The following is a 16,842-nucleotide window of genomic DNA, read 5'->3' on the forward strand; positions in this document are numbered from 1 at the left end:
ACCAAAAAAGGAGATGGGTCCCCAATGTTAGGGGACGTGAGCCTGCTGCAACAGGCCACAGGAGAGCTTTTGAATGAATAGCACCTATCCATACACATATTTGGGTGGAGAAACCATTTAAGTGGATGCACTTCCAAAAGTGAGCACTTGTTTGTAAAGTGTTAACAGCTGATAGGACCCCAATACATTAGGCATGATACAACATATGTTTGCTAATGAAGCCTCTCATGGCATAGCAGGCTATCTGCCCATCCTGCTTGCTTACATTCCCCTCCCTCCCCCCACGATAAAGTCTCTTTGCAAAGTGAGGGGTCTAGGATATAGTCCACAGTCTGAAGTCACCATGTTCCTTAGAAAACAATGTTCTTCTGAAGACTCCCATCGAGGTATATCACTAAGGTGAGACAGCTCCTTCCATCCCACTGGGAATCCAAGCCAGCGGACTGACATTCAGGTCCACGCCAGCCCGTCTGTGCCAGGACTGCGTCATATCCTTTCCCAGATCGCTCAGCGAGCGTTCAATTTGGGTTTAGAGGCTTTCCTGACTTGAGTTGCTAGATTCTTGGTCCAGCTTTCTGGCTGCTTTGCTATTGTCCTTTTGGTCTAGAAGATCCTGCTGTGTCATCCAAGGATGTGAGAGGATCTGTTCCAGGGTTGGTCGGTCTGAGGGTCTTTTTGACAGACACCATTCAATCAAATTCTGGCACTCTGCAAAGACAGAGACAAATTAGAACATGTAACATGCATATCGTTAATACAAAGTAGCAACATGTATTTATCTGCTAGCCATGTGGGGGTGAATTATACTAGAAAACTGGCCACAAGACCAGCTGCATCATCTATTACCAGCTAAATATATTTTCCTTGTCTGCTATAGGCATAACATCTTAAAAACTGATGTAAATCTTATTTCTTGATAGTATACAAAAAGCGAACCGTGAAGGGGTGAAGAGTTTAAGGAGTAGCTTACCTTTTGACACCCTGCAGCGGTATTGGATCTTGCCCTTCAGAATTTCATCATCGCGTTCAAAGGGGATATCACCACACACCATATCATACAGCAAGATGCCAAGGGACCACACAGTAGCTGAACGCCCATGGTACCTGTGGAAACGGATCCATTCTGGTGGGCTGTACACTCGTGTACCTGCAAATAAAGGAGCAAGATTTAGACCCTTTAATAAACTGAAAATACAACATTTCTTACAGTACCATTACTGATAAATTTATGGTATATGTTTTCTGAGGGTAGCATCAGTAGGGACACCAAAGCAACCACAATCAACATAAGCAATCTCATTGAGATGGTTCAACAGTTGGGGCTTGTTGTATTTTGGTGCATTATGTCATTGATTTTGCCATGATCATCCCTTATCAGATGAATCCTGTAGGTGGCTTAACACAAAAAATATTTATACAGGCAAAAGAATGCAAACTAACCATCAAAGTCTGTGTAAACTGAATCACGCAGCAGTGCTCCGGAGCCAAAATCTATCAGCTTGAGTTCAGCTGTCCTGAGATCCACCAGAATGTTCTCATCTTTGATGTCTCTGTGCACGACATCACAGGAGTGGCAGTGCCGCACTGTCTCAACCACTTGCCGGAAAAAGTTGGCAGCCAAGTCCTCGCCTAGTGCTCCCCGCTCGGTGATGAAGTCAAACAAATCCTGCACAGGCTCTGGTCTCTCCATGACGATGATAAAGCCATCTGGTCGCTCATACCAGTCCAAAAGCTTGACCACCCCACGGCAGCCTACTGACACTTTCTTTAAAAGGTAAATTTCCAGAGGGATCAGGGTGTCATTCTGAAAGGACAAGAATAATCATAAGTCTCATGCAGCCAGACTGGTTTAGAACTTCAATGTAGTGCATCTTTGATGAATCTGATCACTTGTTAGTAATATAACTACTTACCGAAAGCTTAAACTCTGCAACCCGGTCTCTTGACACATGCTTGATGGCAACCTGAAAACAAAACACACAAACTTAAGTTGCACTGCCAATAAATTAAGTTTCAACCTAGGTTTAAACAAAGTGAATCACTGCAATGGAATCCAACTGAAACGTCTCTAAAAACAGCATCTGTTTGTATGTCTCCCCTTAGACCTAACAGGGTATTCCTTCCACTGACTTATTATGCATTAGCTTGTGCCTTAACTGTTTATCTTTCTACTATTCCAAGACCAGACACCTAGTTTTAGCCACAAATATTTAAGAAAAAAGTTAGATTAATATATTTTCCCCTGACTATCCCCCTCTGCCCTTTAAAGTTCTGATTTAGAAGGGAGGTACCACTTTACCACATTCAACTTATATATAGATGGTATATGAAATCAAAACTTACCGGTAGCTTATCTGCAATTCGGACTCCAGAATAGACCGTGCCGAATCCACCAGTGCCAATCACAGGCCCCAAATGGTAGCAGTTCTCAAAGGGTTCTTTGACTGCAAAAGGAAGATTGAAATAAACATTAGTCAAGGATTAATGCCACTCACATCTCTAAAGCGATTAAATATACCTGCAAAGATACTAAAGGTAGGTACAGCAAGAACATCCATGGCACTGCAATGGCAGAACTAGCAAGGTATGAGGTCCATCCAGACCCCCCATCTCGTTATATCTGCTCACAATAAGTGATGATCTCAGAACATGAGCTCTTACTCATCACTAGACATTTCAGAAACATATACAGAGGTGAGTCATGATGCAGAGACTCATCAGCAAGCCTTCCCTGTGCTGGTAGAACACTCACACAGCAGCATCCTCTCCTAGATAACAGAAGATCAGGGAGACTCCCTGCAGATCAGGCAAACCCCTTTCCAGGCTTAGCGCTGCGGGTATCCCAGGGAAACCCCTCCCCCAGGAGGAGACCACCCCACACCCACACACTGCACCACAGCTCATCTGCAGCCCCCACCCAGCCACATCAATGGCTGCAGGTAGCACAGCTGAGACATACTGCAGGTGATGCAAAGCACAGAATTATTGATGCATGCAGCCATCTAGGGATGCAGATCTAATGGAGGTGACATTAATATTGCAGATTTATCTTGCTGCTACCAATGGACCATGTGCAATGGCACAGAGCCAGACAACTAAACGTATGGTCATCCACTGATTCTAACTATGATTAATATAATAAATTAGATGTACGTTAATTTATATGATCAGCTATGCTCTGCAATGTGCAAACTATCGAGCATTAATACATCTACAACATGGCAAGTATTATTCACTAAAAAACAAAACTTCATTACTAATCCATAAGCGAGGTCGATAGTGCATGGAGGAACAAACACCGAGATCAAATCTATGCACATGGACTACTAATCACATCTTCAACTGAACATCATTATTTCTGCAGGAGGCAGTGACTGTCCTTCAAGAAACCATGTGAGAAGAGCATAGCTCAGAGGCGATCGGCACACAGATTTTGCAACCAATAAAACAAATTAATATATATCCACAATGTGCACACATCATCCACGTGCAAGACAACATTTCCTGAAGGGCAAATACCAAGGAGTTCCCGATGCCACCATACAGCGCCCTTACAATCGCACACACGTGGTGTTCGCTGCGATTTACCTTCAGTGAGATCGGCCAGCCCATTATCCTCCGGACACGAATCAGAAGATGAGCTGTTATGCCGGGATTTATCCGATTCCTCGGCTAACTCAGCTTCCTCATAAAACCGCTTGAGCGCCAAATGATGCTCAAAAAACGTTCCTTGTGAAGCCAGCAACATGATTCCTTCCCTGTGCGCTCCGATCGCCAACACGCAAACTCTACACGTGCGTCCCGCCGGTAGAACAACGAAAAAAAAAACTCCACGTGTGGGCTAAGTGCTTACAAAATTTATCTCCCTTTTTATGCCTGAGCTGACCAATTAGCATGCGGGAGTGGCGCGGTCTTGACCAATAAGAACGCGTCCCGGGGTTGGATTCGCGCGCCACACTAGCTCCGTCTCCTCCCACCCACACCAACGAGCCAATAAGCTTTCAAGCACGGCCCAGGGATTTAAATGCAAACGAGCAGAGGGGGCGTGGTTACGCAAGCAATGCTTTGCTATTGTCTTTTTTTGCCTCATGCAGGCTGGAGCCGCCTTTTCAAAAGTTAAACAATGTGGAGTCGGTTTCTTTTCTTTTTGGATGAGGGTTGGAATTTTCCCATTAACAGATACGCATCATATGAAGTCATGGTTTCTAAAGGCAGTTTACATATTTACAAAACAATGGAGGCGATGAGGTGAGAGCGTGGGGGAGGGCAGCGGCTTCAAAGGGGGGCAGAAACAAAAAATGAGGGGGCCTAATGCCCCCCTTCTTCACATTCCTATAGGGTGAGAGTGGGGTGTGCTTTTGGCGCCAAAATGTGGGAGCACATAAGGTAATGAGCACCACACAAGGAGAGCTGCAGGGGCTGGGTGGTCTGCAAAAAGCTATGCTGGGGCATGGGATATATATATATATATATGTATATATATGTATATATATATATATATATATATATATATACATACATACATACACACACACTATACAATACAGCATATATATATAATCCTATAAATATATATATATATAAATAAAGCAAGGTGCTATAACAGCAAATCCTTACCATCCCCCAAATCATTTCATCCTAGCTGTGTTCCTCTGAAGTAATATCCATATACCATTACCTCATAACTAAAACAAGCACCTCCATGCATTCCTCTCATAGAAATTCCACATATGTATGTATCTACCTCATACATGCCATATTAAACTGCCTCACCTTGCACATTGATAATTAATAGACATATGTATGGATTATAAATACCACGATGGTACAAAGCGATGCCCTTGTTAATTTGATGTCTATCTCATACAGGAAGTCACGAGGATATAAAATGACCTCAGATACAGATCCTTCTAGTCATGCTTCCCTATGGAAGCATGGTTTTGTAAGGTCATCCATGATGGATGTTTAGTATTGGGGTATGAGTTGCAGTATGTTTTGTTATGATGCGCGCAATGCCGCCTCCCTGAACCCTTGGCAAAGGTGTAGCTGGTAAGTGATGGAAACCTTCTGAACAAAGATTATTGGGAAGTCCATTGGTAACTGGTCGGGTCCTTGCCACTTTGCCACTATTGGTTATCCATGCGGTCAGTTAAAGCGAAAGTATTCGGGTCAGCCTAGTCAATTCAGGCTATGCTGGTACATTTCCAGCATCTGATTGCTACCTGTGATTTTGATTTCCTTGGTTATAACCGCAGCAGGTGCCTTTTTTATTACATATATCAATGCAAATATTAAAGATAACCTGGGTGATTCAGCAAACCTAGAATGGATTACTTCCATTCATTACATCCATTCCAGGTTTGCTGGATCATCCAGACTCATCAACGATAGTCTACGTTTTCCAGTTTTGGAGAGCTTTAATAAATGAGGCCTAATGTGTACGCAACTTCTATCCATTAGTGTTTTTTTAATGCATGTTACATAAGTCTGAAATGAGAAAAGTCAGTGGTCTGTCTCCAGTGTATTAAAGGATTTGAAATTCAGGTGCTTGGGCAAGAAGTAATCACAGGTGCGTTTTCTGTTGGCAGTGATGAATGGGATTCACCTAAACAATAATTTTTCTGAAGAACAGAATGGTGCCACCTTTCGCCCTGCCCCAATTATGATTCATCTCCTTGTTTGTAAACTCTGCTTTGTGTTCTCTATTTATTTATATTTAGGTCAGGATCTCCTGCGAGCCGTTGGCATTCCATTCTTCTAATTTTAGAAAAGACTCCGTATGTCATCGAAACCCGCTTCGGTGAACACCCAGCGTAACCGAGACCAATTAAAAAAAATTACCCGCGTTTCTGCATCATGTTGTTGTATTGTTTGGCGCGCCTTGTGTGTGTGTCATGTTAAGCCAGCTGCCTAACCGCTTTCTCTCTATAGCGAATTGCGTTTGTGGTTTTGATTTGAACGCTGGCCACTAGGGGCCAGCCTTGAGCGCTTTGTTGACATTTTTCTTGCCAGCTAGCTCATACAAATTCTGTTAACCTCTTATGGCGCTCAATTCATCGCCTCCCTGCTACAGAATTCCCTCTTAATACCGCCCTGAGCTACTACGCAGTTACAAAATGGCTCAGATCTACCACCTATTTATATTCAGGAATTCCGCCGCTCTACGGTGGGATGCCAGGTTCTACATTGCGTTTATGGGGCTCAGGAATAGACACCAACACAATATTATTATCAGGTTGCTGAAGATAACATTTTTTAAAATTTCATATTTACAAGAATCTACAATTCAGATTTTTCTCAGCTCAAAAATTCCAAAAAGACAATCTAGGAGTCCACAAGCAAGCATTGTAAAATGTGTTTCATTCCATAGGTCAAGAATATCTTTCTCCTGCAGAATCCACGAGAACGGCCATGTTATGTAATCTTACATCTTTCAGCTGTACGTGGCTAACCCCGGCATGGAATCTCCAATCTTAATCTATAATGCATTTTTTTTTTTTAGTATGCTATTAATGCCATAGCCATGAAAATATTAATATTTTTTTTTACAGAATGTATGTAGCATTTTTGCTTACAAATAAACCACCGCCTGCTCTTGCATGTACAGTGAAATGGCACAGCAGATGGCTAAAAATAGATTTTGCACACTTCTAACACCCCCCTGTTATTTATATATCAGAGGTCAGTGACCTTCAACCTGGTCTTCCATGTCCTAATTCTATTCAAACCTGTCAACAGTGTACACACAGATGTCACCATGTGACCAATGATTGCAAGCTCTTCTGTTTAAATATTGCAAAAAAAAAAATCTTCAAAGGTAGCGTGTCAACCTGTCAGCACATTATAATGACTAAGCTCAGGAACCCCATATTGGGTTCACTTGTGTATTTCTACATTAAGGTTGTTTTATTTTTTGTACATTGCAGCTGTAGGAAAAAAAGTACCAGCAGCCGGTGTTATATCATTATAGCACAGATGGTGTGTGTTTCCCTTTACACAGCTAGGTGTCCCCGGCGGTTACCTAACCCCCCTTCCCATGCATCACAGAAATCACTGTAAATTCTCCTTTAATATGAAGCTGAACAGGGGCTGTCCCCTTTAGTCCCATCCTTGTGAATCACAATCACATGCAAAAATATTGCTACAATTCAAAATGTATCATAGACTTTCACCAACCACTTCCACCAAGCTCCAGGTCAACTGATACAATTGCAAATGTATACAACACACACCAATAAGATTTGTCTACAGTAACATAAGACTCAGTGTACAAGTAACATTTTTCTCTGACTTTTTTTTTTTTTGTAGGTTTTTAAAGGCGTAACTCACCAGCTGGCAGCTCATCTTTGGGAAAAACTGAATTTAGGAGGTAATTGTGGATCTTCTGGTGATAGATGACTTGTACTGATGACATGATGGTTCAAGCAGCAGGAAAAAAAAGATTCTTCTGAAAGGGTAATGGTGTATTTTAAGCAGGCTGACCACCTTCCCCCCTCCTGAAGTCCACGCTGACAGTAGGAGTCAGCTAGCTAGTATAGTCCCAAGGATTGAACAGTCCTCTTAGACAGCAGTGTTCACATTGACTGAGGCTCAAGGACTCTGCAACATGATACTGCTGACAGAGGCAGAGGGAGTGTCTGGGGGAGGGTAAAGCTGCACACCCACCCACCCCTCAGTGACTAAGTATGGAGCTTCACTTAGGTTCAGCTCAAGCATTCTGTGTCAAGCCTGCGAATGTTGCAGCTGCTTAGAAGGAAAGAGGGGGCGCCTTTGTGCTTACATTCACTGCGCTTAATTTTCTCTGTTCGTGACTGTTGGCTTTATGTCCGCAAGCATTAAGGTGCCTGTAGACCGTCAATCCTAGCATGTACCAAAGGAATCGCCTGCCACTGCTTCTCGTACCTTTGGCTGATTTCTACTTTTAAGGTGGTTTCTTGGCACCCTGGAAATGTAGTGGGCCCTAGACACTTGCCAAGGTTTTGAATGACCCACCTTTGCATCCAATGGTGGATAGGCGCTTGACCAGTGGCAGCCTTATAGCCAACAGTGGGCCCCTGTGCACAACTGACTGACAGTGGGGGCTCCTGTTGGCTGAGGAAAGTCCAGGGCCCTCCGTATGTCCTACCCTTCCCTTGACCCCTACCTTCTCTTCTAGTAAGTTTAAGCATACACGCTCAGGCTATCTTAGCATGCATATGTAAGGCCTTGAGTAGACAGTTCACAGCTCTTGTATATTAATATCTTGGTGTGCTTTAAACCAGGGGTACCCAACCCCCAGTCTGACAGGTGGGCCGCGGCTCTGGCCGTTTCATCCCCCAGCGGGGTCAGGAGAAGGACTGACCAGAGCTGCGGACCATGTCTCTTGTACGGATTGAGGGCTCAGGGCAATGGGTGCTGTGTCTGTGGACATAACCCACCCACTGGGCCTGCGATGAGAGAGTGGCTGGGTTCTGGCATCATGACATCAGTCTGGGGGAAGTTTCTTCACCTTCGAGTGGGTCCCCACGCATTTGCGGTCTGGAGTCCCTGCATTTAGTGGTCCACAAGCTAAAAAAGGTTTGGGACCACTGCTTTAAACTAACCACTTAAAGTGCAGTCCACATTTTTGGTTTTCAGTTTTGGAAGCATTTGTCAGAATTGTTTTTTTCCCTGATTTTTTTAGAAATCAACAAAAACCTACAGCAGGGGTCTTCAAATCAAATCTTCAAAGACTAGTTTCCACACACATTTAAATTATTTCTCTAATAGTAGGGAATAAATTAAAATATCTTTGCATATAGTAATCTCGATGCCCCCTCTGCTGAAAACAGTTAATGACCTTCCAATGTGATTTTGGTTTTTCTTAAATGGAAACCAAAAAAAAGTAATACTAATACGGCTGTGATAAAAAGGGTTAAGTTTAGAGTTAAATTTTATTGAGTTAGGAAATAGGTTAAGGGCCCATTAACACATTGAGGTAGCATGTACGTTACTGCAACATCATGCAGGGCATCAAGAATGGTACAATGTGTTATGGTGTTATTCACTTTGAATGGCATCCCAATGCATGCACAAAATGCACTTCTGCACTTCATAGCATTTAGAGCAGTAGTTTACTTTTTAAATATTTTCCTGGGTGCCAAAATCTACCAGCTCGCTAAAAGCTTGCTTACAATTGCCTAGACTAGAGGGCGATATGGATAGATACTACATCTTCTAGGACAGCTAAAGAACAGTCATCACCTATTGTGCATATGAGGCTTGACCTACCTCCTGCCTCATGTTTTAATGTTGTTAAGTGCTGCAGTCATGTGAGGAGGTCACAGGGAATGCAACTCCATTTAGGGCATAACAAAAATTGGACTGTGAATGCACTGTCATCTCCTGCAAGGTCACCCTGGATGATTAAAATGTATGATTCCTTCTGATTTTTTTTTCTTTTATTCCCAGTTCCCTAGTAAATTAGTAGCCAGCAATTGGACCAATATGGGCAGAAGTTGTGGACACAGTAACCACCATAATTAGCCTAATTCCCACGTCCAAGACACATGGGACGAATGCTACCGGCCTAATCCAGCAAATAAAGACAATGCAGAATGTATAAAGAATGTAAGCCTCTATGAATGAGCCTGGAGGGTCATATCTCTCCTAAATATTTTATCTGTGTGATCCCATATTGTATTTCACAGGAGATAATATTTATTTAGCTGTTAGCATCTTCCACTTTAAGCTTGAAAATACATGTAGAGACCATGAGTCCTCAGCGCTTTGTGCACAAATATGTCTCATTCAGCATTTAAAATGACGGGTTGTTAATTTTGAGTTCTGACCATTTGTGTACAGCCTACACACCTCAGGACTGTTTGGTTTGATTGCTGTTTTTGTTTGTTCAGAATTGCCACACATATATGGCTTGCCTGCTCTTTTTCTCTTTGCTTCTTTAAAGCTGAACTCTCAAAAAAGCAAATATTGTCTACATAAAAGCAGCATGTTTATTCTTACCAAAATATTGAGGTGCTTCTTCCAGATTTCTGCAGTAATCTATTGTGAAACTTTTCCTTTACATAGGTGCTTCCTGTTTAAAAGACCAGCTACTTCAGCATTTCCTCCTTAGGCAGGGTGACTGGTCTTGTATCTCCCTCCATTTTTTTTATTATGGGCAGCCTGTGGTGGGTAATACTGCTAAGCCGCTTTCACTTTCTCACACATTTGGTGTTCATTTAGGTGGAAATAATAATAATAACAATAATACACAGAGCAAACTACATTTTGTGCAGTTGGGGGTTTAAGAAGCTATTTACCCACCAGGACACTCAGATATGTTGCTGTCACTGAGCTGTGTACAGTTGCCCATATCTGGTGTTTCAGTGATGGGTAGATATTGGTAATATTTTCTCTTTAACCATTTCCATTCTGGAGTATAAACCTTGCCTTTGGTGCTAAAAGTAGGTGGGGTTTGAGGATTCTAAAAACCCCAGGGTGGTTACATTTTGGATGGTGTGGCAATTTATGAAATGAACCATAGCATCCTTTTTTAATAGTAATAATAATGGTGCCTTATTCACCTTACAAACCCACTCTCAAAGGGTTATTACTAATATACTTTATAAAATGTGTTTTGTAAAGTTGAAGCAAGAGAAGATCGTTGCTGGTTTAATTTATAAGAAGTGGATTAAATCTACTCTGCAGCCACTGTGTAAACAGTTTATTCTTGTGACCGCACTGACCTCGCTACATGAGTGATACAACCGCAAGAGGTCAGTGGGGACAGGGAGTCCAAAGCAGTTCAGGCAGGCTGCTCAATTCACTGTTCCTTCCTCCCATTAACAATTGCTCTGTCTGTTTTCAGATGTAGGTTCATGGTGAGGATGTGAGCTCACAGCTCCCCAGGCTTCTCATATTGATTAAAGCAGCTAATCGGCTCATTGAGAGCAACCTTCGGCATATGGCCTGCTGGTTTGATTACATACGTTTATGGAAATCTGTCACCCATTTATTTACAGAACAAGAAAAAGATTGGTACACATCAGACAGATCTATGGCTGTGATTGAAACTGATTTTTGCTTTTACAGTGAAACTCAAGATAAAAATAAAAAATAATTGTACCTCTCCAAACCAATCACATAATAATTTCAATTAGTTCCAGGTTGAAATCCGATAAATGTAATTCTCTATACATGAAACATTGTTACAAACTATGTTGTAATCCTAAAGACAAGGCAGGGGATGCCTCAAATCTGAATTTAAAGTTCACTGCTGATTAATGGAAAAAATGTGAGCCAATCACCATAGCAGGATATTCATTTTTTAGAGCAGTTTTGTTCTTGATGTTTGTCGTTTTAATTACAGCCAGGTAAGTCATACATTGTAAAATTCTGCCCTGTTCAGTCTCAATCGAAAAACCTTATACAAACTTTAAAATGTCAATGTAATTTAAAGAGCAGTGTTCAATTTTTTTAAATATAAAGCTTTCTTTAAAATAAAATACCTAGTGAGCAATTGTTCAGGTACTTTCTTTTTATGAGGTGACAGCTGCCTTCCAACTGTGTCCTACAATTTTACCTTGTCACATGTGTCTTTAGTGAAACCTTTTTTGGGGGTAAGAGAGGTATTCATTTGACAAAAAGGGAAACTGCAAGCAACATGTGATATCTTTCCTAGGAAACATGTTGACATGAGATGACAGATGCCCAATTTTCCTCCTTTTTGTGGTATACTCAGAGCTGGTTGTGTTGTCTTATACTCCCCAAAATGATTAGGGTCCAATTTCTGGACCACTGGATTATTGTACAGCCCATTCATTTATTGCTTGGTAACATGTGACCTCAACACACAGGTAAGCACAAGCGCTAAATCGGTGCATGTGTGTGAGCAGGCCCCTTCAATTCATTGTATGTCACACACCGCACTACCTAGGCAAATCTGCATATAAATGCAGCTGGCCTTAGTCCTCCAGACCAATATCCACCCATTAAGGCATTATGTTATTTCCATACCTACTGACGAGTTCACGCTCTGCTTGAATCGGGGCTGGGGGCTCTTAAAAGGAGTACTGAAGTAGGGTGCAGTGATGCTGTGAAGAAGCTGCGTACAAAACCTTGGTCTCCCACCAACCATTGATTGCTTGCATTGTATAGACAAGCACTTGCTAATTAAATGTCACTGAAGGTAAAAAAAAAAATAATACAAACGTTATTTTAAAAAAAATATTACCATGTATGTGAAGGAAGAAATGAGTAACTAGGATAGAAACAATATTAGCAGATTAAACTTCAACCTTATAACTTTCTTACAAATTTAAGAGGGAGGAAAAGTGATGTGTATAGCGGGTGACTCCTCATATGTCAGGTATCTGCTTGGGAAAGTATCACCTTACCAAACAGAGTACAGTGGGCTGTCTATGTGTGATTATGGTAATAAAGAGAAGCACAAAGCTGAGAACAAGCACAGATTATCTGAGTTGTGTGTGCTGGTTCACACCTTTCTTTTCCCTTCGAGTCCTTACAAGAGTGCATAGCCACATTCAGTAACACCTTACATAACAGCATGATTGCTTTCACTGACTTTATATACTACAGAAGCCAAGTGTCAAAGTCTAAAAGTTATGAAAAGTTTAAGGCTGATCTCCAAGCAAACAGCTGACCTGCTTTTTCTGCCAAACTCTTTTCAGCCCTTCTTGACAATGAAAGAGCATAGGCAGATCTCTGACCTCTGCTGCAGTTATATAGTACAGCTTGGTCATAGACTTAGCACTTGGCCAACTCATTGGACATTGAAGGAGCAGTGGACCATGGATGATTTAATCTTTTTTCTCATTCCTCTTTGATCCTCCTGGTATATGGTTCTAAGTGTTAGGGTGACAGCATTGCAGTTGAGCAAAATGTCATAGGGTGCTCACTAGTCAAATTTCAGTAGTTGCACTAATTACATTAAAATAATTTACCTAATGATCACGTTCAGCTTTGTGAACAGCTTAACAATTATCTTCCCTCTCCCCCATTTACTTCTGTATCAAAAATAATGCAATGTTTCTTTATCCCTAGCACAGATTATAGGTTTCCTTGCAGGTAGAACTCTAGCAGAGGTTTGTTTTTTTCTGTATCCAAACAATGCCCTAGTTTTTTGTATGGCTCACAGCTTGCTGGGTTTAGTGCGCACCAGTGGTGCGAACCACTAATCTTGCTCATAGTCGGGCACAATGCTCTGACCTTCTACAGTTCTGGAAGTGTGTCAGAAGCTACCCCCTACCAAGATCTGTTCCTTTCCAGCACAGCAAGTTCCCCCGTGCTCTATATCACATAACCTGATTTTCCCCATGGCCTAACATGTGTATATACAATTCAGGTACACTACATTTGGAAAATGGATAATAAAGCCTTGAAATGCATACTGGAACATATCCTACGGCCACTTGGTACTTTTTTCCCCACAACTGGGACTTCTTGTTACTTACCTGTTTGTAATGCAGGAGGGCTATTCCCAAACCTTACCCTTGCTGGCCTGTTGTTGTTACTCACATAGAAAAAAGGCTGTGCTAAGATGTTTTTCACCGCCACATGAGGCTGCCGATCATTGCCTACATTTAAATTTATTTGTCAATGCAGCAAGTTAGGAGGGATGTTGCATGGTTCTGCATACACGAGAAATGGATGTTTTAGGGCCCTCTTATGCTTTCTTTGTGACCCTCAATGGTTTCCTGTTTTATTTTTTAATATCATATCCTCACCACTTTTCAGTGCTGTCCAGAGCATGGTTCTATTCATTCCTACCCCACCCCCACGGCCCTTAAGTAAGCCTGGGCTGTTTTGGGCACACCACCTAGGACCGATTCACACTTAAAGTGGAACTAAACTTACCTCTCCTCACTCCATCGGTTCTGGCATCTTCACCTGGTCATCTTTTTTTGGTTTCCAGGTCTTTGATCATTTTGATTGGCTAGCCTGTAATTATGTAATTTCCAAACATGCACATGGGAATTCATTAATTCTTGGATCCAGGGTAAGCCAAAATTGTACATTAAGCTGGACATGCTGAGCTCAGTGTACATTTAACAGAAAATTGCAAACAGGCTGGTATGTTTGTTTTATTGCAGTAAGGACATTCATGAACGTCTGTTACAATAAGGCAGTCTGTTTATTGAAAATGGGCTTCCAAGGAAAGCCAATAGATAAAAATCAGACATGACCCTTTTTTAATAATGCAACACACCACAACACGCAATATATATATATATTGCTTTTGTGCATTGTGGCGCATTTTGCATTGGGCTCTACTGTATAGTGCCTTTGGGTTTCATTTTCAATGAATGTCCCTGCAATACACTGCACATGGAGCATGTGTGTCACCATAACATACAAGTGTGAATGGGCCCTTAGTTTCCTAAAATTGTCTGTATCAGAAACAAGTCACTCTTTTTTCGGCTACATACACATGTGGAATATTTGAAATAAATGAAATCTTTCACGATCCTTTCCAACGACAAACGAATGCACGATGCATGAACGAGTGCTGTACATACAATCTGCTCTATGGAGAGGGGGGACGATGGAGTGGCACCCCACTGCGCTCTCTCCCCTTCACTTGCATTACGATCGAGCACTATACACGTGGCAGATTCTCGTCTGATATCGGCTCTGAGCCGATTATTAGACGAGAACTATTGCCTTAATGTATACCATAGCCTTATTGTAAACTGGTTTTACTTTTTTCTAATCATTTGCAGTATCCTTGCTGCTACTTTCTGTATACACTCACTCCTACAATGATGGCATGGTATTTCTCACAGTGGGTTTGCTGATGCTGACAATAGCAGACAATGCCAGTGTAATGAACCTTAAAGTGACAACTTATAGGCTCCATCAGAAGCTTGTATGACAGGGTGGAAAGATGTGAAACAGAGCATTAAAAGCTGTAACAGGAAGTTTCCAAAGAAAAAACTCCTATAGTGGTATCTTCAGGTAATATTTCAATAAATGTTACAGGTAAAAATGTTGAAAAAATGAGCTTACAGACAATTTTAGTGATGGGGTTTAGATATACTTCCATTTGTCTGTGTGGAGCTGGCTTTTCTCATTAATGCTTTCTGTTATAAATTCCCGCATGAATGGCATGCAGTTGCTGAGCCCTATAAATGGAATGGTTATTTTCTGTATGAGAGCAGAATCGAGTAGAGCAAAACATGGCATGGAAAGATGACCTTGGACTGTTTACATCTGACGTCATTCTGAGGCACCGGTGGAAGGTTCTTCTGTTGAGTTCCATCTCGGAAAGAATTCTCGGTGACAATTCCGTGATGCCCAATTGTCGGATTCCAATCATTGTTGCTTACATGAGAGCCCTCATGGTGCGTTTGAGAAAAGACAGTGACACCCCACCAACCTGTCGCCAAATATATCTGGAAGCTTATCATCAAACCATGGTAAGACATGACTTTTCCAAACCCTCTTAATCCTGAAGCTCTCCAGTTTCACACAGTGAGCCTAACATCCTCCTTTGTTTCCTGGTTTATTAACTTAAAAGAGAAAAAAGTCCTCTCTTTAATCCAATGATTTCATTTATTAATTCAGTTTAACTCCTTGTAGGGTGCACTAGGGCGAAGCTGAACTAAACTGTTTGCTTAAAGCATAATAAAGCTGACCCCTGGCCTTTCCTAAAGCCTTGCACAGTTGTACAGGTTCCTTTTTTGTACTGAATGTGCTTCTTCCCTGCACTCAATAAGCTTTTTACAGTGGTCGTTAGAAGCTGCAGCAAGTCGGATAACGTCCATCTCATTTCCTGTCAGTGCACGTTTAGCATTTTTAATAATTGGATTTCAGTCACCAAGACTCATCATATGACGCATCATATGTGGGTTTTACCAGAGCTTACTGTTTTCAGGTAGCCCTGTTGGTCCATCCTAAGAGCTATGATATACCTGGATTTCATAGTGAGACACAAGACCCAGTGATGATGTCCCAGGGTACAATTAGGAAGGTAATAAAAACAAAACCGTTTTCTTTATTAATTTGATTAGCATGTTCATGAAGAAAGAAAAAGGGGGAACCAGAAAAGGCAAATTTTAATATTTACCTCAAATACAAAACCATTTTAATTTGTTTGAACCTAGTTTTGGTTTGAGTAAAAATGTTAAGGACCTTTGTGAGATTTAAATTGCTGCTTGTGTCCCTGCATGCTTTTACATGCACCTCCCCCAGTGCCTTGGGATTGTTTTGGCAATAAAACCCTGCAAGAATAAGCTGTTGGAGGCAGCATGGGGTCCCCTTGCTATGCACAGATAACATTTATCTGTACAGACCACCAAACAAGAGAGCTTTTACAATTGTTAAACTGTAGTGAATCCTATTACCATACCCTCCACCTCCCCCTCTTAATTGTCTTGCTAAATTTAGCTACAAATGCTCAGAAGTGACCAAAAACGGAAAAAAATAAACAGCAAAATTTACAAATATGGTGTTCTGAGGCTTCATGGTGGCCCCTCTAAAGCTACATACACATATGTTTGAGGTGATGTGTGTGTGTAGTGGTCACCCCAATGACCTCTGTGCTTTCCTTTAGAGGATACCACAGCTAGGTGCTGCTCCTTTGTTCCCCTCCCATTCCTCTTGAGCTGAGCTGCAAATGCATTTTTTTACCGTTTCCTTAAGCGATCAGGCAGGTAGGGGGAATTATTGCAGAAGGGATAAATGCTCTGCCCGATCCTGCATTGTGGAACTCGGCTGCCCCTACTCTCTGGAATGGTCTTCCTCATCCATTTCGACTTGCTCCTAATTTCTGCGCATTTTTAAGAGCACTCAAAACCCATGTTTTCAAACTTGCCTATCTGTCGTCCTCTGTTTCTTAAATGCTCACTGCTCACCCACCAA

At 41.7% G+C, this 16,842-nt stretch overlaps 2 protein-coding genes across 3 annotated transcripts in view; one reads left to right on the forward strand and one right to left on the reverse strand.

Annotated features, from left to right (window-relative positions):
* Positions 1–16,842, forward strand: part of NDUFAF3 (NADH:ubiquinone oxidoreductase complex assembly factor 3) — a 147,336-nt gene that overhangs the window by 118,373 nt on the left and 12,121 nt on the right. The window lies entirely within an intron of this gene.
* LOC140337079 (serine/threonine-protein kinase pim-3-like) lies at positions 100–7,595 on the reverse strand. Of its 2 annotated transcripts, none has more exons than XM_072420615.1 (6): positions 7,330–7,595; positions 2,344–2,444; positions 1,914–1,964; positions 1,441–1,804; positions 971–1,147; positions 100–708 (listed from the first exon to the last, which is right to left on the reverse strand). In XM_072420615.1, exons 1-6 carry the CDS (start codon positions 7,412–7,414, stop codon positions 530–532), a joined length of 957 nt encoding a protein of 318 aa, XP_072276716.1. In that variant the 5' UTR covers positions 7,415–7,595; the 3' UTR covers positions 100–529. The 2 variants fall into 2 exon arrangements, with proteins under 2 accessions (XP_072276716.1, XP_072276715.1); XM_072420614.1 differs by lacking the exon at positions 7,330–7,595 and adding an exon at positions 3,589–3,892.

The sequence above is a fragment of the Pyxicephalus adspersus genome, chromosome 8 (assembly GCF_032062135.1).
Source record: "Pyxicephalus adspersus chromosome 8, UCB_Pads_2.0, whole genome shotgun sequence".
Lineage (NCBI taxonomy): Eukaryota > Metazoa > Chordata > Amphibia > Anura > Pyxicephalidae > Pyxicephalus > Pyxicephalus adspersus.